Source organism: Lutra lutra, chromosome 7 (genome assembly GCF_902655055.1).
Source record: "Lutra lutra chromosome 7, mLutLut1.2, whole genome shotgun sequence".
Classification (NCBI taxonomy): Eukaryota; Metazoa; Chordata; class Mammalia; order Carnivora; family Mustelidae; genus Lutra; species Lutra lutra.
Window position 1 is genome coordinate 114770122 of NC_062284.1, and position 27876 is coordinate 114797997.

General features: G+C 44.2%; 1 protein-coding gene across 7 annotated transcripts in view; it reads left to right on the top strand.

Moving 5' to 3' along the window:
* Positions 1 to 27876, top strand: part of RAD51B (RAD51 paralog B) — a 680659-nt gene that overhangs the window by 551661 nt on the left and 101122 nt on the right. For 3 of the 7 annotated variants that reach the window (XM_047735892.1, XM_047735891.1, XM_047735890.1), the window contains one exon: positions 9138 to 9216. In XM_047735892.1, the coding sequence (XP_047591848.1) occupies positions 9138 to 9216 (79 nt within the window). Of the gene's footprint in view, positions 1 to 9137; positions 9217 to 18627; positions 19077 to 21969; positions 27551 to 27876 lie in introns of those variants that run through there. The other 4 variants (XR_007128523.1, XR_007128524.1, XM_047735893.1 and 1 more) reach the window with 4 other exon arrangements.

A 27876-nucleotide genomic window follows, 5' to 3' on the forward strand; every position in this document is an offset into this window, starting at 1 on the left:
GTAGTGAAACAGGCCACATGTAGATCAATTACAAAGTTCATGCCTGCTCAAATATGGTTCATTTTTCCATCCTGTCATTTTCCAGTACTATATTACTTCTACAGATCTTACGCCCCTATTTTGAGAAGGCAGTTTAGATGCCATGAAACTCATTCCCTACTCTCCCCTCATAATCTTGCAAAGCTGTTGGTACTAACACTTCAGCGTTCCATGGAGAGTGATTTTCCAAGTGATGAAGCAGATTCTAATCAGTATACGATCCAGATGCAGACTGGGAGCTGGACCTCTGCCACTTTTCCCTTCAGCTCTCTTAACACAATGACTAGGGAATTCCTTTGAGAATCTCTGGGTATACTTCAAGCCCCCCTGGCCCTGTGGCCTTCTCCCAACCACAGAGATCTTCCTGTCTGGAGCATTTCCGGCCCTTCTGTCCCTAGGCTTGGAGAGTTCAGCTCAACCTGGGGAAGAGACAGAAGACTTGAGGTTATCAAAAGCCTGCTGAATTATCTGAGGCAAGACTGACTGGCTTGTTTGCCTCCCTGGCTGTCTTCCTGGGCTTCAAAGCAGCTGAGAAAACAACCTTTTTCTAAGTCTTGGACAAGAAGGAAAATCCCTGGCATGAAGGATTTCTGTCGCAGACACTTGGCGCAGCTAGAGGAAAGGTTTGTTTAGCTTAGCAATGGGTTTTATTAGCCCAGGCATCCAGTTGAAGTGAGATAATAGGGTCCCTATTGAAGGACATTTCAGAGTCAGTAGGTTTCCTCCCTTGCTTCTCAGAAGGACCCTTGCATGCAGACAAACGTATCTGATGCATTCAACAAGGACATCACTGCTGAATTCATCAACAACCACATCATCTTGCTGATCACAGAGGAGACTGAGGCAGGGTTAAATAAGTACCAAAATAGGAAATTGTGGATGGATGTAAAGTCGTATTTCTCAGCTATCTCAATTGCTTTTTAGCCCAGTTGTCTTGGCTCAACATATTACATTGTCTTTGGGCTCTAAATTTTATAGCAGAGAGCAGGGTTAGAAAGAAAACCAGGCCTACCACCTGCTCCTACAGGAAGAATTTCTTCTGCTTATTCTTTTCCTCTGCCAGTTGGTTTTACTCTGCCCTTCACCCCCAACCAGTGTGAGATTTGGGGTAGTGTGTGGGGAGGGGAAGGAAATAGAAGAGAGGAAGGATTCATTAGCAGTGTTCAAGGAAGCCTGTCTGGCACAAGAATTAGAGAAGAGAAAGTGGAAGAATCGGTGCCAGATTATCCTCAGCACATGTCTGCTTATTCATGTCTACTTTCCTAGGCCATAAAGGCGAAACTCACTTTTTCCTAAAGTTGGGGCTGTATTGCAGGAACTCAGGTAAACTGCCAGCACCAGAACTCTATAAAAGCCAGCCTCCAGGATGGTCTGTACCCAAGGTTTCTGACATCTTTGTGCCATCTGCTCCACGCTAGCCTTCCTGACCACCCATGAAGGAGAAGGCCAGGACTGGGTTGCTCCAGATGCGGGGATGATCACACCTACACTTCAGAAAGACACAGGCACTATCCCTAGAAGGTGTCACCATACTGGGGGAGCCTTGAGGTTCCTATGGCCAGCACTTTCTGCTTTATGGCTCCGTTTCCACTTTCTGAGCCTCTTAGAAGTGGGATCAGGCCAGGAAAAACATGTGATGCTATAGCAAGCTAAAACCAAAGACTTGACTTTGGACCTGCCCAAGCTGAGAGTCTTGGCAGTGATTGACTGGGCAAGCTGCTCTTTCTATGGCATCTTCTAAGTCTCCCAACTCTGAAGAGAGGTGCCTGCTACGTTCTCAAAGTGCGTATGAGTCAGGGCTTCTGAGGGTCACCAGTTTGTGCATTTATTCACTCCTCCATTGTTGGGTTTTATAACTGAACTTCTATTATGTATTTGGCACCATACTGGGGATTGGTGGGACTAGGAGAAGCAGCCATGATGTTGATGTTCAACATCAAATACATAGCATTGAGTCCAGGTGACATTAACTGTGAAACCGTGGAGAAGGCAGTAAGCACTATTAGAGAGGTGTAGATGAAGTGTGATGGGATTAGAGACAGATTACCTCAGGCTGGAGAAATTGGCATAAGCTTTCTGGGAGAGGCGGCATTTGTATGGGGTTCAAGGAATAGGTAGGATCTGAATATTCAGAAATGAAGGGCAGAAACAAGACTGCCAGTGTGGGAGCTTGTGAACATCCAAGGCAACCTGCATGGATGCCCTATCCAGTTCCCTTCTTTGTCCTCAATTGTGAAATATCCATGCTGCAGGGAAAAAGTGCCCTTATTTGCTGTTATATATTCTGCCTCATTTGATGTATTATCCCAGAGAAGTAGATTGATCTATGCATGACAGATTAGGGGCTACCATCATGGTAGTTAAAAGTATGCACTATAGAGCCAGCTGGCTTGGGCTGGAATCTTGACTTCAGCACTTATAAGCCAACAACCTCAAAGGGTTGTTGCTTTCTTATCAACATCACCATCACCTCATCACCAACATCATTACTGTGGGAACCCCGGAAGGCTCCCTCACCCACCCCAATCCTGTAGGATTTTCTACCACTTTAGATTCATTGAGTAATGGATCTTTCAGCTCCTTCAAGAGTCTTATATTAAAATGCAAACACCAGAAGGGGTAACACTGGAAGGTTTAAATCAGCTGTCACCTTAGAGCTAAAGAGAATCAGTTGACAATTTATTTCTTCAGAGCCAAATAGGCACCTGACAGGACATAAAAGAAGGAGAATAGAATCTATAAGGGAAAGCTAGTGAGCTCCAAGGACTGACTTCCCCTTCCACGTTTTATTTGGAATATCTAGGTCTCTGTGTTTTCACTTGTAAATTGGGAGAGACCTTCACACATATAGCACCCAGATAAAGTAAAGAACTGTGAGGAAGATACCCATCAATCATTTGTCCACTTTGTACATAGCACTGGATTGGGCCCTATAAAAGGGATGGCTGTGGGATCAAAGAACATGCTCCTGATCTTTGCAATTCCATCTGAGAATTCAGAACATATACCTAAGAAATAAATTGAGGTCAAAATAGATAGCAGTCCTTTAAAAAATGCAAATTCACACATTGCAAATTGAATCTGCTTGGCCCAACAATAAATGTTTACTGATGAATAGATTGAATGAATGAATGAGTGCTCAGGAATGAGGAACTCATAGAAGAATATCAACAGGGGAAAAAAGCTCAAAGTCCTAAAGGCTTCCCTATATTGTCTATGTTCTGCCACCAGAATGTCAGCTCCATGAAAGCAAGGACCTTGTCTGTCCCACCCCCTGCTATATCCCCTGCCTCTAGAACAGTGCCTAGCACAAAGGAAAGTGCCCAGTAAATGTTTGTGGGTTGAATAAGTACGTGTATAGATGGGTGGGTGGTGCAAGTAATGGAAATTACATCCAGATAGTAGTGGGACTTGGGACTTTGGAGGAACTTTCAGTGTTCCTCCAAAGAATTTTATAAACATATATTTTTATCCCCAGGGGTACAGGTCTGCGAATCGCCAGGTTTACACACTTCACAGCACTCACCATAGCACATACCCTCCCCAATATCCCTAACCCCACCCCCCCTCTCCCAGCTCCCCTCCCCCCATCAACCCTCAGTTTGTTTTGTGAGATTAAGAGTCACTTATGGTTTGTCTCCATCCCAATCCCATCTTGTTTCATTTATTCTTCTCCTACCCCCTCAACCCCCCATGTTGCCTCTCCTCTCCCTCATATTAAAGTAGTGATGACCACTTTCCTTGCAAGAATAGGTGAAGAGAGGAGAAAATATATTCATTAGAGTGTAAAGCTGAACTAGTCTGCTATGAAGGAAACATTCAAGAAAAAACAATCTGGGGCGCCTGGGTGGCTCAGTGGTTAAAGCCTCTGCCTTCGGCTCGGGTTGTGGTCTCGGGGTCCTGGGATCGAGTCCCGCTTCAGGTACTTTGCTCGGCGGGGACCCTGCCTCCTCCTCCTGTCTCTCTCTGCCTGCCTCTCTGCCCACTTGTGCTCTGTCAAAAAAAAAAAAAAATCTAAAACAAAAACAAACAAAAAAACAACAATCTGGCTATTTGCGGGGGGGATAATAGCTCACAATATCACACACCTGCCTTGTGGGGCCCTGGGCTTTCTGCTCCCCAAGGTCTGTACTAATTCTTGCCCAACTACATATTTCTGTGAACCCTCAGAGGATTCTAAAACCAACTTCACACATTGCATACAGGGTTGAGTATGATAAAAATTTTTCATAGGGTCCTAGAGTTTTATGAAGCAGCCAGACCCTCCCCGTAGGTCATTATTGAAGAAGGTGGGATGATACTTGACAACAGCACAAGTCAGACAATGATCAGAACATCCCAAATTTATGGGCTGACTGAACATCTGAAATAGAACAGGCCAAATTATCTACCACGGAGGGTTGTTTGCTTTAGAAAAGGATAATTTGTAGTTTGAAAAAGCAGAGAGGCACAAGGGCATGGGATATTCATTCAAGTCTTCAAAAGGGAAGACTCACTTTTGGCAAGCATCACTTTTTTTCTGAAATCTGTTAGGCTTGAAAGCGATTTACACTCCCCCTCTCTACCATGTAACACTACAGAATCTTCAGATCAGAAAACTCATATGAAAAAAAGAAAGAAAACCCATAAATAAAAGCAATATACACCTTCACTCCAGACCTCTTAACATCATGTTTGCGTTGAAGTGTTTGTGGTCATGGCTTGCTTTGTGTGTTTAACCACTTGATGGTTCTCCTCCAGTTGTTCCCTTATTTGTCGGTTTCCCCTTTGGAATTTAGGCTCCAGTCCAAACATATTGCACCCAGTATGGTTTGCTGAATGAGAAGAAAAGGACCACCACTTCTCTTGTTCCAGATGATACAACCTGAGACCGCACTAGATTTTTGTGAACCACATCGCATAACCAACTCACACTGAACTATAGTTAACTAGCATTCCTAATCCATTTTCTGAATGCTGAATCTCATGTCCCCCATTCTGCAACCAGTAGTGGGTCTTCTGTCCTCAAGGACAAGGCCTTACATATGTTTTGATAAAATTTCATTCTTAAATATTTGCTCCAACCTTTTAACTAAACTGAGATTTGTTTTGATCTTATGATTATCTAATCCAATATAACAACTTTTTTTTTTTTTTTTACTTAATTTATTTACTTGAGAGAGAGAGAGAGAGAGCATACAAGCATGAGCGGTGGCAGTCGGGGAGGTGAGACAGAGGGAGAGGGAGAGCAGTCGATACACAGGGCTCTATCCCAGACCCTGGGATCAGGACCTGAGCCAAAGGCAGATGCTTAACCCACTGGGCCACCCAGGCACCCCTAAACTTTCTGTCTTCTGTTACCATATTCAGCATCCCATCAATGGGTTTAATTACATGATCCACAAGTCCAAATGCCATCTTTTTTAGTAAAGTCGTCTCTCAGTACTCTATTTAAAATTGACCTATATTCTTTCTCTGCTTTTTTTTTTCCACTCCACAGCATGTATAATGATCTAATATGCCACATATTCTATCTATTCATTTTGTTTATTATCTTTTTCTTCCTTTAGGCTATAAGCTGCATTACGGTAGCAATTTTTGTCAGTTCTGTTTCCTGGTGGATCCCATGTTTGTTGTATGGATGTGGTTGAATACATTAATGTCCTTATCCGGGTCAGTAAGAATGTTGAACATTGACAAGACCAAGGCTAGAATCCAGTACATTCTATGAGAGGTTGCTCTCGATCTTCTTGTCACTTACAAATCCTCTTAATGATATTAACATCCAGCCCAACCGTCTTCACTTTATTCAGAAGGATATTGAGAATTTGTTACTTTTTTTTTTTTTGCTGAAAATTAGGTACTACATGTTGTTGGTAGCTCTCTCCTCTATTAATCTGGAAGTTCTTTCCAAAACAAGGAAGTGGGATTCATCTGACATAACTGATCACTTCCTCTTTCTAACTGCATATAAATCATCCTCTTGATTATCCATTTTAAACCTTGCACGGGAAGAACAGGACATTAATCAATGACCTGCCCAAACCCTGTGATTCCCTGGAAGGGAGCTCCTTCCCTGTGTGAGGTCCCTTCTGGTGAGCATGTGCTCGCTGGGAGCAGAAGCATTCAAGTGATGGAGGTAGCACCACTGAGCTGGAGGCTTAGGCTTAGATCCCATTTGTTGTGTTGCACTGGAATATCACATCCTTTGTTTTCATGAGTCCTGGATTTTGCAGTCTATCCAATAAAAATGGTAATATAATTTTCAAAAATATAGTATGCTACTTTATTGATTATGATTTATTTATAGCCTTTCGGTTTCATGTACAGTTGCTTCGTGCAGACAGTAAAGATCTGAGGTTTTGGATATGTTTAGCTTATTTCTATTGCTCTTTGATCTAAAGGGTTTATATTTCTTTTCTCCATTTCCTTTTTTCCCATTTTTTGTGACACAGCTGTGGTTGAGGCCCTTGTCATCTCATCCCTGAGTTATCACAGTAGCTTTCTAATTGGCTCCAGGACTCCTGTCTCTGGCTTCTTCGTCTTAGATTCTTCAGTCAGGCTAATTTCCTGGAAACCAGCTGCTCAAAATGTGTCTATGGAGCACAACATCAGCATCTCCCAGGAACTCGCTAGAAATGCAGATTCTCAGGCACCACTCAAAACCTACTGAATGAGATACTGCATGTCAACAGGACCTGTAGGTGATTCACACTCACATTGAAGTTCAGGAAGCACTAGCCTCTCTTCTGTTATGCCATTCTCCTACCAAGGGGGCATCTGTAAAGTTCACATTGAACCATCCCTAAACTATCTCTGTCAGAAAGTTTCCGTCTAATTTTCAGGGGAGATGTTTTTGACATGAAGATGCAAATACCCACCTATACCATCTACTCATTGGTTCTGAGGATGACGAGCAAGTTTATCTAGAGAACTTTGGAACAATAGTAAAAATTATTGAGATTTAACTTGAGTTGAATCCTTCTGGTAAAAGTAAAGTATTTTTGGTTTTGATGAGTGAAAATCAAGGGAAGCACTTGGGAAACATCCGCAATGAGTTGTTTGGAAATGTTTTTGTTAGTTTGACCCCGTGACAGGAGTTTTATGTATTTAATTTAATCCTCACGATAATCCCATTTAGGTAGGTGTTGTCATCCCCATTTTACATGACAGAAAATGGAGAATCCAAAAGATTAGGTTGTGCAGAGTCACAGTATTGGTTAGAATTCAGGCTATGTATACCATAGTAGCAAAAACATTGGGAATTCAGCGATTCAGACAAGTGGCTCTATCTTGAGAGGGCAGGTGACCCCAGGTGGGAAGCACAGATGCTTCTCCCATGTGGTTCATTGTCTCCCAGGATGTCCACCTCCATGGGGTAGAAGCTGGTCCCTGCCTGTCCTTGGGAAGAGGGAAAGTGGAGAGCACATAATTATTTAATAAAAGCGTAAGTTTTCAAAATATTGGAAGTGCTACCTGTCACTTATACTCATGGTCTATTAGTTAAAGCGTGATCACATGGCCACACCCAGTTGCAAAAGAGGCAAAGAAATATTGAAACCTGGGGAGTTAATTAACTAAAAAGAAGAAGGGAGAGTGGCTATGAGGGCCTTGCCATAGGCACCAAGCTGATTAGTGGAAGAGCCAAGATTCAAACTCTATGACTACAACCCGTGATCTTTCCACCACATTATACCACCATTTCTCACAGTTGATAGTCAGTAAATGTTTGTTGAACTGCGATAAATTGAGATATTACATGTAAGCCTTTTGGTTATTTGAAAGTACTTCTTCCTTCTCTCTTGCCCCTGATTACCTAAGTGGCTGTGTGCTAAACTGTCACTATCTTTGATGATGTTACTTTGTAAAGCAGGAAACTGATTTTCCTCCTCCTTCAAGAGAACTGTTATAATAAAATAATCCGCCAGTTCTGTGGTTCTGTGGAACCATATGAAAGATGGTAATAGTTGTTAATAGTAATCATTTTTTTAATGACCAAATGACTATCCCCTTTCTTTTCTTTTTTTTTTTTTAAGATTTTATTTGTTTATGTGAGAGAGAGTAAGAGAGAGCATGAGAGGAGAGAAGGCCAGAGGGAGAAGCAGACTCCCTGTGGAGCTGGGAGCCGCATGTGGGACTCGATTCCGGGATTCTGGGATCATGACCTGAGCCAAAGGCAGTTGCCCAACCAATTGAGCCACCCAGGTGCCCGACTATCCCTTTTAAAATAGGTATTTTGTTAGGAAAATGCCACTGCTCAAAATATTTTTGATATTTTGTGTTGGCTGGTGTATCAGTCAACTATCGCTGCAATGATGGTTCATGACAACCACACCAAAGTCTCAGAGGCATACAGTAATAAGCATTTAACTAATGGTTACGTGGGTTTTCTGGAGGTCCGCTCTTTAGACTGGGCACTGCTCTAGGTGTCTCTCAGCCTCCTTCTGAGAGAGCAGGTTAATGTGGACAGGTTTTTCTCTGGCAGCGGAAGCATATGAGCAAGTGAAGATATGGGAGGTTTCTTGAAGCCTAGGCAAAGAACCTATTAGGAGAGCCAGTTACATGGCCAAAACCATGGTCCAGGACCATGGGAAACAGCCACACCTTAAGTAAGAGGAAATGTGGTCACGTGGCAAACAGTATGAATACAGACTTGGTGAAGAGTTGGGGCCAACAAAGCAAATGATCATAGCTTTGCTTTTATGGAGTTGTTTTGAATATTTATAATGAGGGTTAATCTTTGAGGGTAGCTTTGAATTTCTTCTTAGCAAAATACCTAAATTTATGAATAAGATTAGCAAATCAGTCTAGGTTTATCTTTGGGCAGAAAGGTAGCTGTTTAAGCATGTGACTTAAAAATAATGAGACATTTCTAGAAGAACCAGCTCAAGAATACGACGTTCAGTGGCAGAATAGTTGGGATCAATGTATAGCTTTCCAAAATGACCAACTAATTGAAGGAATAACACTCATTTGGTTCTTAAATAATTTTTTAAAATAAACTTTATGGCTTGTAGTCACATGTTCCCACCTAGTCTTAAAATGGGAAGGGGAGGGAATAGAGGTTTATCTCTGATATCCCCTTTGACTAACCCTGGGAAAATATGCTTTATGTGCAGATTCTCATCGCCAAGTCCCCTCTGGCTCCCTTCACCTCATTTGCCTACACCATCGAGAAGGAAGGCCTGGTTCTTCAAGGTAAGATCCTTGGATTAAGCCATTTCTTTAAGCTGATTATGCTCAGGACTGCCTATCACTGGTGATAATTACTATGCTCCTGATAGAAACTACTTCAGGACAGAATCAAAGGCCAAGATGAATTTGCCAATGATATTTATCCTAACGAGATAAAAGAGATTGGCAATTGTAACAAGAACTTAACAGAGGGTAGAGGTAGGGCTGGGGGAGAACTGCAGAATTTCCTGACAGAGTGCGACAAAGAATGAGAGGGTTAAAGCACCCCTCTAGGAGCTGCCAACCCCGAGACCTCTTCGCAGATCCTATGGAGTAAGGAAGCAGGTGGTAGGCCTCTAACACCAGTGTGGAGGACCTGCAAAACCATCGGATCTGGCTGCCTGTGGGGCTCTTAGTCATGTCTCTGCGAGCACTTCTTCCTTGGCCTCTTTCTGGTTACTCCATTTCTGGTCTCTTTACCCTAGTCCCAACTGGGGGCCAGGCCCTGCTGACCTGCTCTGGTGGCATGGGCCTGGGACTCAGAAGAAGTGGAGTTATGACTCTTGATAGAGTGCCCCCCCCGCCACAACCTGGAACTCACTGATCTATGGGGTGGTTCCCGATGCTGGATCTTCTGGAGATTGCAGAAAATAATGACATGAGAGGCAAATCCGGACACCACCAAAGTGAGCGCACAGGGCCAGATGTCCAAAGCTGCTTTCTAGGTTGAAAACAGTCCACACCAAAGGGCTCGGATGCACATCTGTCCCCCACTGTCAGGCAGGGGGCCCTCCCCACAGAATGCACTGTGAACATCTGGCCCGAACCCCAGGGGAGCATGCTGGCATTGCTGTCGATGGTAGAAATAGCTGCCCTTTAGGATTTTGTAAGTTGAGTACTTTCGCCAGGTTTTTGAAACAGGGCGAGTCCTACAATATTCCCATGGAGACACATTGCACTGCAAAGAGGTAGCAGGAATTTTGTGGGGCAGGCCAGAGGGTTCATGCTTTGGACTGAGGAGCAGGCTGCAGCCTTCCCTTTCCTTCCCCTTCTAAAACCTCTGCTTCTTAATGAACCCGGAAAGCAGCTTGTTTGTTCGGTGCAGCTGAGCCCCACAGCAGGGACTCGGGTCCAGGGAAACTTGGGGTAAGAACTACTGACCTTTGGCTCTTAGCCTTTGACTTATGCTATCCAAGTTCCTTGGTAAATATTTTTTTTACAATTGCAAATATTGTTTTCTGACAAAGAAGCAGAGATTTTAAGACCAGATTAAGCAAAGCAAACAGCAGGCCCCTTTGTTACATACTCTCTAAGGGTGTATAACTAATAAGCCATCAGAAAACTGAACTTTATTTACCCAGGACACACTGTGGCTTTTGGCTCTTCATTTTCAGAGGCTTTTCTAAAAGATTAGCAATCGACTAAGTAGCAAATTTAGATGGAGATTTTAAGAAATTCTACGGAAGGTTACAAGGCAATTTCAGGAAGCAAAGAAGCAGTTCTGCCCAGATGACTTGTACTGAGAGCCTTGATACACTGCCTCTATCTTGATCACTGGGCCTTTTGGTAAACAGCATTTCTAAGCCTGACCTAATCTGGATAACTTTTTGGATAGTATTTGTGAGCACAAATTTCACAGAGTTGCCTCTCTGACACTCATTGGTAAGATCGTGATTTGGACAGGAAATAGGAATTACAGTGAGAAAGTGGAGGCTAGAAAGAAAATGAATTGGTAGAGGTTAAATACCTGCAAAGATTATCAGAAAAAGCCAGAAAACAAAGAAGGTGGATTACTAAAGGAGGCTGCCCTATAGCTGTGTGTCCAGGAACGAGAAATTCAGGAAAGTGTCCGATGATGCAGGAACCCCAACCAGGAAATAAAAAAATGTCTGGGAATCCACAGTGCCTCACCTGGAAGCTTTTTCTCAACCGCACTGCCCCAGCTACCCTTCCCACTGTAAGGTTTTCTGAGGCAGTGGAACCTTTCAGCCCCTAGCAGGAATGCCACGAATACAGACCTCTGGGCTCTCCTTCCCCAATAGCCTTGTGCTCCCAAGACTTTGGGAAAACAAAAAGGACCTCTGAGCCTGAGAGAAATGGAGATCCCTCCTTTAGTGGAGAGACCCCGTGGATTTCTGTTCCAAGCTCTGGTGTGATCATGAGAAAAATCTCTGTCTCCCTAGTTTTGTAAGCATGAAAACGACAAGGTCAACCTTGATTCAGCACTTTGCAAACTGTGTTGCAACCCATTGGTGGGTCATGAAATGAAATTCATGAGTCACAACCAGAATTTTTAAAAATGAAATAGAAGACAATAGAAAATAGCAGATGACGTCACACGTATTGCACTATTCCATGAAATGTCCCTTGTGTGACTGTGTGTGTGCGTTATGAGTTTGTGTATATGCAGTGCAAAGTGTTCTTACTTGGACTGTAGGTGACCTCTAAAGGCCTTAACCCTTCAGCTTATCTGATTCTCCTAGGAGATGTCATACTTCTCAACACTTAGCTCAGGAGAGTTGTACCTGGAGATCTTCACACAGCAGAACGTAAAAGCTTATTTCCCCCCCCCACTCTTACCAGATGACTAAGCTTAAAAAAAAAACAAAGCAAAACAAAACAAACAAACAAAAAAACTCACCTGCACGAATTCCCCAGGTGTAATGCAAAGAACCCTTTGATTCCTGGGTGGTAACCTTGGAAAGATAACAAGCAGCCAAGGCCAAGAGGCTTTCCTTGTGTAGGGGGTTGCTCTGGCACCATAGCCCCAAGTTGGTATGGAGGTTGGTTGGTACCTAGTGCTGGGGAATTGGGGGAGGGGGGCAGGCAATGCAATCCCTGGCTGAGGGGCAGAGAGTCAGAGAGGGGAAGGGCTGGAAGGGTGAGGGCAGCTCCTTCGATACCAATAAAAAAAGAGACTGCCAGCCCAGCCCCTTGGGGCTGGACAGTCAGTCTTTGTAATGGAGCCAGCCTGGAGTGGTGGGAAGAAACAATTCCTACAGGCTTCCCTTTTTTTCAGGGGGTTAGTGAATGTGGGAATGATCCCTCAGTGCCTTTTATCCCCTTAGCAAGTCCAAGATTCCTATGGGCCTGCTGACCAGAAGGTTATAATACCTGAAGTGCTCCCGTGTGTATAAGCAGAGGGTGGGAATAAAAGGTGAGGCCAAAATTCGATTTCCCGGCTCCACAGGCCATTCCCCTCACCAGTTCTCAAGGATTAGGGATGCTAAGAAGAGCCAGCAACTGGGGGCCTTAGACCCTTCCTGCCCCTTTGTTCCCTGGGATGGGAGGAACAATACATCGGCAGGCCAGAGAGAAGGAGGGGCCTGGTTAGAGATTTCTCAGGCTCCTTTTTGAAATACTTGAAGGAGCCGGTCCGTGCTATTGTTGTCGTAAAATAGAAAGCGGAACTATTCTCCCTTTGCTAAAAGAAAAAAAAAAGAAAGAAAGAAAAGAAAGAGAAAGAAAGAAAAGAAAAAGTAAAAGAAAACCCACCCTCCTGGCATTTTCAGCAGCCGCCAGCTCAGGCCATTTCCATGATAATGATGTACTGTTTGCGTCTTTGTCTGTCCTGCACTTGTTGAGGTCCTGGCTGGTGGTTGGGCTCAACATCCTGGAAATACTTGGCCCCAAAGGAGTGGAAGCCACCAGCTTCCTGATGGTTCAGACTCTGAGAGGGGCCAGGTCCTGGCAGAGGGAGAGACAGCCCTTTTGTGCAACTGAGGTGGGAAATGTGAGGGTGCAGGGGTGGCTCCCATAAATCCTTTTCTCCTTTTATCCCCAGAGTTCCCCCCATGAAAGACTCAGTGCCCACTGGGTAGAAAAGCGGAGAGTTTGGCTGGCTCAGAGTGAGGCTAAGGGGTGCGGGAACCCAGGGGAGAGGGAAAAGCAGAGCTGGCTTTGGGAATCGGCCTTAATGGGGTAGGCCCGCAAAACCCCATGGCGGCAGAAAGGAAGGGAGCATTTACAGTGAACTCCAACTTGACCCACATTCTGCTCTGGTCACGTTCTTTGTTTCCCCCAACAAGCCCCAAATGTTGTGCCCGACAGAATACAGCTGGGACCTCTGGACCTCTGTGTCAGGCCAGAAATAAAGATTAAGATTGTGTAATTGAAAACAGCCAGGTCGTGTTGCTGATGCTGTGGGAGGTCTCCGGAAAACCCGAGGCCAGGCTCTCCCAGAGCGGGCCTGGCCTTCATCCTGGCCTCATGGCAGTGGAGGCCGGTTGACCTGGTGAGGAAGCGGGGCTGGCCAGGGAGAGTCAGCAGATGCTCCTCCTTAATCACCTTCCTTTCCCCTACTCTCTCCATTGCCCTGGGTATCTAGGCAGCATTTGAAGAACAAAAGCCAGGTTGTTAAGGACAGAAGATAATGGCTTAGTTTCTTGGTAGGGTAGAGTGGTGGTTTTTACTGTCGTTTTTTAAAAAATTAAAATTAGATATGACAGGTTGCATTTTGATTTGGGTGCTGTCCTCTGCTAGTTCAAGGCTAAATGAGCAGCGTAAACCTTGGGATGGGGTTGGGGAAGCTCAGGGAAGCCCAGGGCACCCTGAGAAGTGTCCAGAGGAGACTCTGCAGATGAAGCTAGTTTCCTGTTTTTCCAATCATCTAACATAGGGACTCAGAAGAAACCAGAAAACAAGGAAACAATGATTGTTCTTAAGAGCTGGACAGCTATCCACCTCATCTTTCTTGTAAAATCAAGAATGGTTGTTTGAGCACCTTTTGAAGCTCATTGGGAGAGGCATCAGTCTCCTCTATTTGTTCTCTTGTCACAAAGTTGGGTTAAATTCTTCCACCCCATTTTCTGAGTCACTGAGCCAACTGGATGATTTATTGAAAAATTCTTTGCCCCCAAATACCACCATCTAAGTTCATCAGATTTCAGTTGGAATTAGTAACCCATCTAAATGTTTTCTGCCTGGTGGACTCAAAGTGACCCAGAAGGTTCTCGATCCATTTCCATCCAGGGATGGAGGTCTGCTTGATCAATACAACCCACACACCTGGCATAGCCTACATTCCTGTGGGAGCCTGGGCAGAGAGCCCTGGGATTCAGTGGAGCAGAGAAAGTGAGCTCCTCTCCCAGAGGTCACAGAGAAGAGGGCAAAGCAGGTCTGTCACGTTGTCCCTCAGCTGCCAGGTGCCCCTGCAGCCTCAGAAAGCTGGGGCAGGCCAAGGCATTGTCCTCTGTGGCTCCTGCCTGCCTCTCAGGGAGGAGCTCCCCAGGGAAGATGAGGAAGGATGCCCCTCTGCCAGTTCTCTCCCCCTTTTTGACATTTATTTCACATTCCCTCTCTCCATGACATCTCCTCACACCAGCCCTCTGCTTTGTTTACTTCTTTTACTCTGGCTATTAGTTTCAAAGAGAGATTTTGTTTTCAGTGTGGAAAAAAAAAATTAAATACAGAACAGCACAGAAACTGATAAAACCCATGACTTGAACACCCAGAATTAGCAAATGTTCAAATTTTGTTACATTTGCTTCAGATTTTTTTTTTATTATTATAGGAATGAAATTTGACAAAACAAAAAACTCCCAGTCCATCCCTTCCCTGCCTTGCACTCTTCCACAAAAGTAAAAACTCTCCTGGATTTGATATACATCCTTTTCCTCATGCTGAAGAACTTTTCTACATGTATGTGAATCCACACATAATATAATGATTTGTTTTGAGTATATTCCAAGTTTGCATAGATGGTGTATTGTACACATCATTCCACAACTCGCTTTTGTTACTTCATGTTGTGTTTTTGCAATTTATCCACTCTGATACACATAGACGACGTTCTTTCACTTTAATGAGGCATCCATGTTCATTGTATGAATGAACCACATTATCCATTCCCCCATTGATGGAAATTTCAATCATTTGTTAACTTAGTGAATTCTGTTGCACATGCCACTTGGTAGCCTGGTGTGAGTATTTTTCTGGTATATAGAAAAAGTGGAACGACTGGTCAGAGGGATGCATGTTCTAATCTTTCCATATATTCCCAAGTTGCTTTCCAAGGATGTTTACCAATTTAAACTTCCGCTGGTTGTAGTGGACCATTTCTACACAGCTCTGTGTAATTCTGAGTTTGTTGTCATGTTTCCATGGTCAGTCTTCTTTGTATTCTTTATGGATGCCTCTTATCTCTGCCATTGGGGTATAATCCTTCCATAGTTTCTAGAGGGATCTTCTGCACAACATATGTGCTTTATGCATATACTTAGATGATTGGTTGACAAAAATTACCTTAATTCCTCCCAAAGTTAGCTATATACACTTCTAAGAATGAAAGATTTTAGTTTTGTCCATCACCCTTATTTTCAGGTCAGCAGACTGAGTTCCAGAAAGGCAAAGTGGTGTTCACTGCCTCCAAATTATGTTTGTAGCCCTTTTTAGGTACTTAGAACTCCTAAGATTTTACTAAAGCAGAAATGGGTTTGGGCCTCTCATCTTCCATCACAGAAGCCCCTTTGGTAACTTACCTCTCAGATTTCATGAGCCTCTGTTGGGAATATTCCAGTCCTGTCCTGGATCCTAAGCTAAGATGGTAGTAAGCAATCCCTTAAAGAAGTTCTTGAGTTGGGTTGTAAGTTCAGCTGGACGGAATCACAATCTGAGTTAACAGTGGAATACAGAGTAGAGGTTTACTGCTTTCTCACATAGCATTACAGAGGAATACAGTCCAGAGTTAGAAACAGCAGCTCATACCACATGTTTGTCTAAGGACCCAGGCTCTTAGCTTGTTGCCCCATCACACCTAGGATGTTGCCCTTGTTATCATAGTCCACAATGGCTCAGCATCATGACCTCCATCCAGAATATGTAGCAGAATTTGTATGGAGTAGACAATGATGGTGAGAGGAAAGGGCATCCTCCTTCTTTTAGGGATATTAATTGGAAGTTATACACATTATTTCTGCTTACATCATGTTGGCCAATCTGTAGATGTATGGAAAGAAAGACTGAGAAATGCAGTTGTTTATCTGGGTGTCCATATTCCCAGCTAAATTTTGGGAGTTCTTTTACCATGAGAGAGAAGGGGGGATGAACATTCAGGGATACATCCTTTTCAGAGGAGCCCAGCTGCAGAGATTAGACCCCAGGGTGCAATAGTACAGACCCTAGGGTTGGGCTTATAGCATAATGTTGAAATGCAACATAAATATTGTGTTGTAAATATTGTGTGTTAAAAATGCTATCAGGACCCTCTTTGGAGAATCCAGAGCAGAGAAGTAGGGTATCACAATCAGTAATGCCAGCAAGGATCAACACCAAAAATCTTGGTCCCGCACCTATAACAGAATCTCTCACAAGCAGAAACTTTAGTATGTGTTTTGATATTATATGCTATGCAAGAAAGATGCTTGAACAAGAGCTACTTGTGCTTATAGCACAAAGCAGGGTATGAATTTGGGTCCAAAGTCATAGACTAAACACATTTTCCCCCAAAAATGTTTTTTCCTGTCTCCACATTTTTTTTTTAACACATGGAACAAAATGTCAGTTGGAATAAGGTTATAGAAAAAAACTTTATTCCAAGGCCTGGACTATAGTTAGACTGGGTCCACACTCTTTTAGCACCTGGAAGCCATTTGGCTATCTTTGCAGAGCTAACAATTTGCATTTGTGAAAATGCCCAGGTAATGATACTAAAAGATGTTAAATCAATTCAGGTTGTTGATTTTCTTTGATAACTTCTTCCAAAAGGACTTGGTGTTCTTTCTGGAATATGACTTAAGCTCCATTTCAGTGAGTTCAGTTCAGTGGGTATTTGTTGAGGTGTCTATTGTTTGTAAACCACAGTGCTCAGGAGATGTAAGCCTGGGTAGGGAAATGGTCCTTCTCTCTTATTAACTCAAAATCTAACTAGCTCAAAAACAAAATAAGTTTAATCAAAGGCAAACTGTGACACCTATTATTGAGGTTCAAATAATGTTATATGGATAAAGGAAATAGAATCAATCCAAATGGATGACTGAGGAAGGTTCCTGAGAGTAGGGGGTGGGGGTAGGGGGATTGAATTGGACGTCAGCCCCTGAATACCAATGAAAATGGCATTCCATTGTCTCTTGATAGAGGCCAGTTTCTTTCCCTGTTTGAGGATAGATTTGGGAACCCTGGGGAATGCTGATTAGTGCCATGTGACTAATGTTGAATCATGCTGACTAATGTGTTCTAATGGATTGATTCAATAATAAAGGGAATGTTGAGAGTCAAGAGTTCAGATCCTGAATTTCACCATGTGATGAAATGTAAATCCCTTAGCCTCAGTACTTCATTTTTTGGTCAATTAAAATGTGCTTTTGATGAGAATGTAACAAGTCACCTTGACTAGAAAGTGTTTTCCAAACCTCAGGGATAACAGAAATGCTTAACAACAACTCCCAGGATAGGCTTGTGCAACCACGGGTTATTCATCGTGCACTGAGAATCGGAACATCCATCACGTGCTGCTCCCCAGCCATGCGAAACTTCTACTTCCTCGCACATGCCCCAAGAGCTGACAAACAGTACTCTGCCCTCACAAAAACTGACAAATAGAGGAGCTTTTGAAAAATCTTCCTATCTACCTACTGGGGTGGCTATGTTTTTCTCCCACAGATGTCACCACAGAACTAAGAGCTTGCACTACACACACAGCTTTTTCTCTCTTTTGACATGTCCCCAGCTAGACTGCTTGAGAACCTGGCCTTCCGTGTCCAGATGTTTACTGAATTCTGAAGGCCCCCCAAAGGGCCCAAGTTCTTTTGTTGCCCTCCAAATCACTTCCCACAGAGACTGACCGATGTCCTGAAGGAGCCCTTCAATAGGGAGGATAAATGGAGGCAGATGAAGACATGACCCCCTGAGGCTCGCCCACGTCCATGCTAACAAAGGGTCTGAGGCACAACCTTGTAAGGAGCATTTTGGTCAGCAGCGTCCCTTCAAGAGGCCACGTCTCCCCCACAGAGCTGCTTTCAATGGCTACCATCACAGTGGAAGTACTGGGCATTTGTTAAGGGCCGAGGTTTGCTAGGTGCAGCACAAAACATCTAAATCATGGTCCCCTGTCTTTGTGAGGACTTCCTGGCTACAGATGGCAGCTGGCTTTCTCAGGGGAAACCTGGAGCTAGTGGAGGAAGCCAAAGAGGGGCTCCCACTTCTCTGGATGACCTCTTCCCACCCAGCCCGGAAAGGGCTTTTGTCTGGAGCTCTCAGCAGTCAAGCCATGACTGCGAGAATTTACCCCACACCTAAGCTGTGTTTCTGGGGGTCTCTGCTTTCTGAGGCTCTTGGCTCCCTAGGTAACAGGAAGGTATGCATGTATGTAAGGGGACTACAGCTGGAAGGAAAGTTTTATTTAGACTATTAGTGAGAAGTTAGGGTATTTCATGGTAACACTTCTTTTTTTCCAAACGTATTTTCTCTCCCTTTTTTTTTTTTTTTAAACTCCTTTAGGCCAACAGAGGCCACAGGGACACACTATGACCGTTGTCTAGAGCTGCTGGGCACACGATTTGTGAAATGAAACAGGATGGTGCTGCTTGGAAGAAGGAAACGGAAGCCAACATAATGGGGATTAATTAGTTGATTGATGTTGAGATGGTAACAGATTTGCCTCCATACCATTGAGCCAGCCATCTCAGACGTAGCAGGGAAGGTGAGGATGAAGAAGCCTTTGTTCAGGTCTGTAGATGCATGGGGCTGAAGGCTTTGCCGCCATTGGATGTCAACAGCCATAATAATAATAATTTGCACTTACATAGCACCTTTCAACCAGGCACCTCAAAGCGGTTCAGCCACGTTAATTAATTAAAGCCCACAATCCCCCTGGGGAGAGGAGGAGGATGACTAACAGGATTTGTAATTACAGGAGGGAACATTTCCGAATAAAGTATTGTCCACCATATAAAGAGAGTGGGTGTAAAGGAATTGGGGTCTCCAAAGAGTTACTGATTCAGCAATTAAATCATGGAAAGATGGGGAGGCTGGGGGCGGTCATGGGTGTGGGGTCTGCTCTTGTGTCAGAGGGAGGTCGATGGGCTCAGAATTCACTGACAGGTTCGGATCCAACTGCGAAGCGGGACATGTCTGGTATTAGTGGCATTTGGAAGGTCATTAGTGGCATGACTATTGTGGTGTAAATTCAAGTTTCACTAGTATATTGTGTACAGCCCCTGCAGGACAAAGAGTGAGATTCATGCAGTATTTAATAAAGGATGAAATGATTTCTTTAGATTTAAAGCCCAAAGCTGAGCCAGTCAATTAGCAAATAAACCAACTGGTGACCCATAGGGTAATTTAGTTGTTTCCAGCAGAACACCCAGCCCACGCCCTCCTACTGCCATGAAGTTTCCAACCAAAGCCTCAAGACTGGGTTCAGTGCAAGGCCTGGGGGCTTCAGCTCCTTCAAAGGCAGGCATCAGATCTTCCCGGCCTTTGATATAGGGGACCTCTCTAACCCAAGTTGTTAGTGTCCCCCAAGCCGTCCTCTCTAGAATCGCTTTGGAGCTGCTCTCCCTCCAGAGGTTTTTAAATGCTCTGGAGGCTACTGTCAGGTCTTACCCTAGCTTGTGTTTCCCATCAGTGCCCCGCAGAACGCTGTGCACAAAGTAGGTACGGATTAGTGAAGAGTGAGTGAATGACTCAGTGTTTTAATAACTCAGTATTTATTGAGCCCTCACCAGATGCTGCGGTGCAGCTCACAAGAACGGGATATGTGTCCCATCCTCAAGAACTATATTGTGAGAAATGGAGAAGACCATATACCACTAACTATAATGTAAAACAGAATAAAATAAAATGATATGATAGATGTTCATCCAAGCCGCATGCTGCAAGGGCAAGGCTGGGAACATTTTATCCAGCTGGAGCGAATCAGGGAAGGTATTCCTGGAGAGCAAACCATGTGCTGGGCATTGGAAGGCAGGGAGGGTTTTGGTAGACCTGGAAGAGGTCGGGGAGGCAGACTTTCCAGACTGTGGTCATTTGTTTCCCTTGAAGCGAGATGCATTTTGGGAACTTGTGGTCTTCAATAGAACATTTGTGAAAACCAAGCTGAGTTTTTGCGACTGATTAAATGTACATTTCCTATGAGTTCTTACTACATGAATTGACTAATTTCAAACATCGAGGGACTATTTGAGAAGTTGCGAAAGATGTTTTATTCTCTTAATTCTTAATTCTTTTATTCTTTTATTCTTAATTCGGTCTCTCTCCGCTTTCGCTGCCCACCAGGACAGAAAAGCTCAACAGTTCACACATTAAAACAGGGCACTCAGCAGTGTCTGAGAGAAGTACGAGGAAGTTGTCTAACCATCCCAAATGGCAAGGATTAGATGTCTTCCTCCTTGAGCCTATTTTTTGGACCCCAGGAAACCCTAAGATGGTGCTCTACACCCAGTGACTGACAAATCAGTCCCACACTCTCCCGCTCCAAGTTTCAACAGGGCTTTTCACCACACACCACGCTGCCAGGACAGGACCTACGTGCCGTTTTTGCATCTTGCCAGTATTTATTAAGTGTTGCTACATGTCTGACACGCACTATATATGTATAAGCTTACCTGATCCTAACAGTCTCACCAAGTAGGACTTCACATCATTCCTCCTGCGCAGATGAGGAATGAGGCAAAAGTTCACTCTCTTGCTAGAAAGTGATGGAAGGTGGATTCGAACCCACTCAGTCATGCTTCTTCCTCTCTCACCCCTCACCCATGTAGTACTTCTGTTCACATCTGTGACAACTTCTTGTCATCTTCAGTTCACTAAAGTACTCAGTGTCGTACTGTGCACAGAATAGGAACTCCGTGAGTATTTTCCGAAGAATCACCAACAGCAACACCAATGGTTTGATCTTCCCCTGGGAGGAGAGGCTGCAGAAAGCCTGCGCAGCATGCTGAGAATTTAGTAGAGACCCATTACTACTTCCTTCCCTTTCCACCATGATGAAAGATTAGGAGACGTGCTCAGGAAAGTTGCCCCAGGAAACGTTCACAAGAAAGAAGACACAGGTGGTTTTCATGAGCTGAGAAGTGGCCAATCTGGTACCTCCCATGACAGGTAGTGAGGTATCTTGTATTGACCTTGGACGCTACTCACTGATTTTTTTTTTCTATCTGTGTGTGTACGTATACATTTACATGTCAAAGTCCAACTTTGTTTCCCTAATTGTGATGACCTTCCAGCTACTCTGTAGATGTGCAGCAATCCTAGTGAGGATTCAGAAGTGGTCCCTGTCAGCCCACAGAGTAAACATTTCTGGACTAACCCAGAAGTGCTGACTCCTATGCATTGGGTCTTGTATGTTGTAAGCAAGGTTACTGCTTAGGGACAGGATTTATTTTTTTTTTAATTTAATTTTTTAAATTTATTTATTTGACAGACAGAGATCACAAGTAGGCAGAGAGAGAGTGGGGGGGAAGCAGGCTCCCTGCTGAGCAGAGAGCCCAATGTGGGGCTCGATCCCAGGACCCTGAGACCATGACCTGAGCCGAAGGCAGAGGCTTTAACCCACAGAGCCACCCAGGCGCCCCTCAGGGACAGGATTTAAAAGATGATCTGGCAAAACTGGGAGAGCCAAGTGAGAACTCTGGAGATGGAGAATGAGGATTAGGTAAGGAGGAAATGGGGAATGAAGGCAAGAGCAAGTACAAAATATCAGATTCTGACCTTAAAAGTGTGATCTTAGATCCCCTTGGGAGTGTCTTTTTTTTTTTTTTTTTTTTAGCTTTGGTTTCAATATTGTCACCATCACTTTCGTCCTATGGCTATGAACGTGTTTTCTTTATTCTACTACAGAATTCAACAGAGGCCTCTTTTGCTCAAATGGAAGGAGGGAGCCCATCGCAATCCTCAAAAAAATATCCTAATTGTGAGAGAAAGCACATTGTCGACCTCTCTGAATTTCAGTAACCACAGTGTTCAGATGGAGCCCAAGTTCTCCAGAAACTCCAAAGACATCTGGGAAGAGACTAGACCAATCAATACTGGGCATACATCAGGATGGACTTGGTTTTGCTGCCTAAACAAACAAGCCCCAAAATCTTGGTGACTTAAAGTCTGTGTGTCTGAGAGACTCTCCTGGGATGCTGTCCTCCATATGACGACTTGGTATTCCATTTCAGTATCATTATGTACTTCTACAATTGCCACAGTAGGGGAAGAGAGAGAAAGACTGTACACTGGCAATTAAGTGCTTTCCCCAAGAATTGACACATATCACTTCTGCTGTCATGGCCAAGCAGTCATGCATCCACACCCAGCTCCAAGGAGGTGGGAAACACAAACCTCCCCTGTATTTGGAAGGGAAGGAGAACTAGATATTAGTGAGCCCTTGTGATGTCTGCCACATAATGCTGTAGCCAGTGAGCTGGCACATATCTCCTTCTTTCACACTCATCCCTTGCACATACCTTTCCTTGAATCACCCAGTATACACCAAAGACTTATGGGCTAGTGTTGGGGAAAGAAGACCAAATAGTTTTTTTGGCCCATTTTTAGTCTATAGGCAACCATTTTGAAAGAGAGGAGTAGCCACAGAAAACCACTTAACTCTGGGTACTTTTCCCTTGGAGCTATCAGACACTAGTAACCTTAGGAAAGGATAAGGGGTTAAAGGGAGCCATGGCCTGATTTCAGTAATACATCTAAGATGGAACAACTAATTTTGAGTTGCCCATAACCATCATGCTTTGTATGGAAGGGCTTCTGGAAACATGCCCTTTCTCCTCCATTCCTCCCCTTATTACCAGACATGATTCAAATTCCCTCTAAGCCCTGTGACTTTTCCAGAAAGCAGCTCTCCCAGCAGAGAGAGAGAGAGAGAGGAGAGGAGGGGGGAAAAAAAACTTTCCCTTATTATTCTTCCAATAATGAATTCCTGCTCTGAGTGGGCTGTTTCCATGTGTTTTCAGTCAAGTGCTGATGGCAGCCTTGCCGGGGGACATTTCCAACAGGCTGTGGACATAATAGATGAGGTCTCATATTGACAAGAGCTGCTCTCAGTTTTCCTTCCAGTTTAGCCCTCCTAAGCCCTGAAATTGGAGATGAGAAATGATTCACGAGATCCCACTGGTGAACCAACATGGCTGCCACACCTCTTTCTCCTTTTAACTAGGTAAAAAGTCATGGTTTCAAAGCTTTCCTCTAAGAGATTTGTAGACCTGGATCTTAGTAACTTAAAAAGGACTTAGCTTTCTAAGACCAGCCCACTTTTTGTAGATGCCAAGACTTCCTTTCTTCAGGATTCAAACATAGTCTTGGCCTACCCTGATACCATAAGAACAAAGGGAGAATTTAGGACACAATATTTCCTGTCTAAAACCTGATCTCAAATACAAAGATGCTTCCAAGTAAGCAGTGGCAGTAGCCATGTTTGCTAAGGGAATCAGCCTGCTCATTCTCCCCAAAGCAATGTTTCAGATAATTCCATGTCAGCTTACCTTCACGGAACTGCTACAAATTATTAGTTATAGTAAGGCTCTCTTCATTGAGAAGAGTCTCAGTTACTTCAGGTAAAAAGGAACAGGTATTTTTAAGGGTATAAGTAGCCTGGAATTGGAAAGTCTTTAGGAGAAGAGGCAGCCCTGGGGATTTATTATCTCAGAGGCTCTGAGTCTCTGCTTCCCTTTGTATTTCTACCTGAAGCACTCATGTCCCAGCAGACCTGCCCTATAGACAGTGGATCCTGCCTACTCAAAACTTCAGCTTGCATGTGGCCCATCCTGGGGTCTTGAGCTCCTCCTTATATACCTCAGCCTTTCAACTTCAGTTCCCATTGACTTCTTTCCTTGGTATTCTTAGTTAAAATTCCTAAGAGACAATCTCATTGCCTCAGGCTCATCTTATTGTTCTGTCTCAGAGAACATCATTGGTCACTAGCCAGCCAGTCAGCTGTGGGCTGAGGGATGAGCTGCAAGCATGTCTGCCCAAGTTGCAGAAGGTGGGGCAAAGCAGCTTCCTTCAGAGGGTCTGTGAGGGGCTGAGGACGTGATGGACCTTAGTGGGCTCTTTGAACCCTTACTGGGATTGCCACAGATACTCATTCTCTCTTGCTTCTTCATCCCCCCATCTCATCACTGTAGGCCTGCTTTCCAGGCACAGCCCCGGCTCCTATCACTGCTCACCCACCAACTCCTGATCCAGCATCCTGCCTCTCACCCTGTTGAAGTGTGCGATCACAGAGGTATAGGACTAGCAAGTGGGGAGGAAGAGCTCTTAAAATGTATTTGAGAATATAAGGAAGATTGGAGAAAGGCATGGAAGGAGGGATGGAAATAAAATCCTTTCTCAGCCAAAAAAAAAAATCCCATTCCCACCATGGGACTCAGGTACCTTTCCTCTTTCTCTTGATCTTTGGAACAGTTTCCCTTTCCCCAAAAATCAAACATCAGCAGAAGCATGAGAAACTTCCATCAAGGGACCCAGATGGAGCAGAGCAGGAAGATAGTCTGGCTCTGCTAATCCCCCAGAGCTTTTTCTGACCCCTGCAAGGATCCCTAGTTCCCGTCTAAGACTTCTGCATTTCCCCAGGTCCCCACCCTCAGGCCTCATGGAGCCCTGGTCCCAGAGTCTTGAATATCCAGTCCTAAGCAATTTACTTTCAAAATATGGTTTAGAACACAAGTGAAGGAGTCTATGTAGATAAGGTCTTTGCCAGTCGTGTTCTCCCAGTATGCCCAAAGCTCTTCACTGGCAGTTTTCACAAATCTCCCTGATATTTTTAGAGGACTGGTCGTGCGTGGCATTGCCCTGTTTCATCTGAGTCAGAGAAATGATGCATTGTGTGAATTCACACATCAAGGAAAGGACTGGGAGAGAACTGAATTACAACACTGGGCTTAGCCTTTTACTCAATAGAGACCATTGCCTTTATACCATATCAGCTGGTTAAAAGGCCAACCCCAGACACCTACATTCAAATGTCAGCATCTCTGTATTCTTTTCAGTGGCTGTGAGGCTAGAAGTGAATTAGAGGCAAGTCTAAACAGCCCTGGATTTCCCTGCCCTTTCCTAAGCTCTGGGTATGTCAGTGTTGATTAAATCATTCGTCAAACCTTGTTCCAGCTTTTATCTACCGACCAAAAGTGCAGTTTCCCTAGAAGCCTATGATAATGGCAGGGAAGGTTGCTCTGATGGTGTTTCTAAACCTGCTGCTCTGGGATTCTAGAGCCAGTTCCTCTGGATGACATCCAGATCTCTGCTCATTCCATTTAGGATCTGAGGTTGAAATCTATTGCCGTTGTCTGTCCCCTGGGATCTGAAAACCCATCTGGGGTTTGTCCAGCATCTCTCTCCAATACCACCATCCAACTCCACAGTCATTACCATTCTAACAGCTTGAAAGCTGTTGCAGAGATGGAGCAGAAGCCAGTTTGGCTTTCTCCCAGTCCTCGAGGCCCTTCTGGGGTTAATCAGCAACCACCTATCTTTGTGTTAATAACATAAGCCTTTCTAACGAGAACACCTGGAGGAAACCCATAGGAAACCTTAGGATGAAGCCAATTTTGCAGTAATTATTCTGACCATCACTGTCTAAGCTGGACTCAGACTGTCCAGGAAAAAAACCAACTTGTTAAAATCAGCCAACTAGCTGGACGGACTTGTGCCTCCCAATGTTCCTTAAGCCATCCTAGGTTTTACTAATACTTTCCATGTCCACATGTAAGCTCCAGAGTCCCCTTATGCTGTACACTCGGGCAGCTTCTCCCTATTTCAGGTACACAAGGTTTAGTGAAATGTCCTGAGTGCATCTTACTGACAGAATTCTTTAGTGACATCTTCCCATACTCTCCCCACCCTCCCAGCCCATCCCAATGGTTGTGTTTACACTGCTGGAGAAATAGCAGACCTTCTTAGCTGGGATTGCTGACGACTTCTCTTAGTAACTAGTCCAAATGGCTTTGGATGTCAGGTGATTAGTCTGTGCACGGGAAAAGGACTAAGGGCTGAGGAGGTGGAAGGGAAGGTGGGGGACACATGAAAAATGGTTTCCTGCTCTATTAGTCTGCTAAGGCTGCCATTACAGAATACCACACAAAATAGCTTAAAGAACAGAAATTTATTTTATCACACTTCTGGAGACTGGAAGTCTAAGATCAAGGTGCCATTTGGTTTGGTTTCTCCTGAGTCCTCTCTCCCCACAGTGTCTTCCCATGGTTCCTCATATGTGTGGGCTCTGAGTGTCTCTTCCTCTTCTTATGACACCAGTCTTCTTGGATTAAGATCCCGCTCTTATGACTTCATTTAATCCTAATTGCCTCCCTTTAAAGGCCCATCTCCAAGCACAGTCTATTGGGGGTTAAGACGTCAACATATGAATTTGGTATTGGTAGTGGGGGACGACAATGTTCAGTCCATATGAGCTGCCATAACTTTTCCTCAACAGATCATCTCCCATCCTCTGACGCTGCCCTTCTGGGCAGGAGAAGAGTAGATACTGGTCAGGAAATGGCAGATGGGACTCTGTACAGTCAGTTTGAGAATGGCTGAGCTAGGTAGGGAGGGTGGCTAAGGTAGGCAGAGCAAAAAGATGGACGTTTGGATACATGAAGAGATGGTTGGATGGATAGACAGATGGATGAATCTATGGCTTAGGCAGTGTGTTGATGCCACCAGGATGGACATTACAGTCTACTTCTTTGGGGGTGTAGATTTTTACAGTGCAGGGATTGCAACCTCAAATGCTCACGTTAGGTAACAGAATTGCAAGAAGAGGCCAGGTGCAATAATAGGGAATAGTGGGGAATGGGCAAATTGGAAAGACCGTGCTCTGCCTACAGGGGCCATGTATACTAAGTTCCAGCCAATTACCATGTTGTGGGATGCCAGCCTAACGTTGTCAGTATGTCTGATTTTTCAAGAGAGCAAGAAATCTGCATTTTTCCGATGAAATCTTTCTTTAAATACATTTTTAAATTATAGCAATTAATTCAAACATTGTAAAATACTGGATGGGCCAAATCAGCACATTTCCAGTCTGAGTGACGCTTGGAGGTTGTCAGATTTCCACTCTTGGACCACTAGAAAGACATCTGTCATGCCATCAAGTGAGGATGGAGGCATTTAAGAGTTCTAGCTCATGAGTACACTGCCTGGGCTTGTATTCCAGCCCACTACTTAGTTTTGCAATCTTGAGCAGCTTACACATGGGACTCCGAGTTATTGTAATGATAAAATTAGTTAATACGTGTGGATGCCTAGAACAGTGCCGGGTGCCTAGAACAGTGGCTGCTGCCCCAGTAAGAAAGCAGCAACAGAACCAGCATTTTTTTTTCTTTAATTTCTTTTCAGCATAACAGTATTCATTGCTTTTGCACCACACCCAGTGCTCCATGCAATACGTGCCCTCCCTAATACCCACCACCTGCTTCCCCCAACCTCCCACCCCCCGCCCCTTCAAAACCCTCAGGTTGTTTTTCAGAGTCCATACTCTCTCATGGCTCACTTCCCCCTCCAATTTCCCTCAACTCCCTTCTCCTCTCCATCTCCCCATGTCCTCCATGTTATTTGTTATGCTCCACAAATAAGTGAAACCATATGATAATTGACTCTCTCTGTTTGACTTGTTTCACTCAGCATAATCTCTTCCAGTCCCATCCATGTTGCTACAAAAGTTGGGTATTCATCCTTTCTGATGGAGGCATAATACTCCATAGTGTATATGGACCACATCTTCCTTATCCATTTGTCCGTTGAAGGGCATCT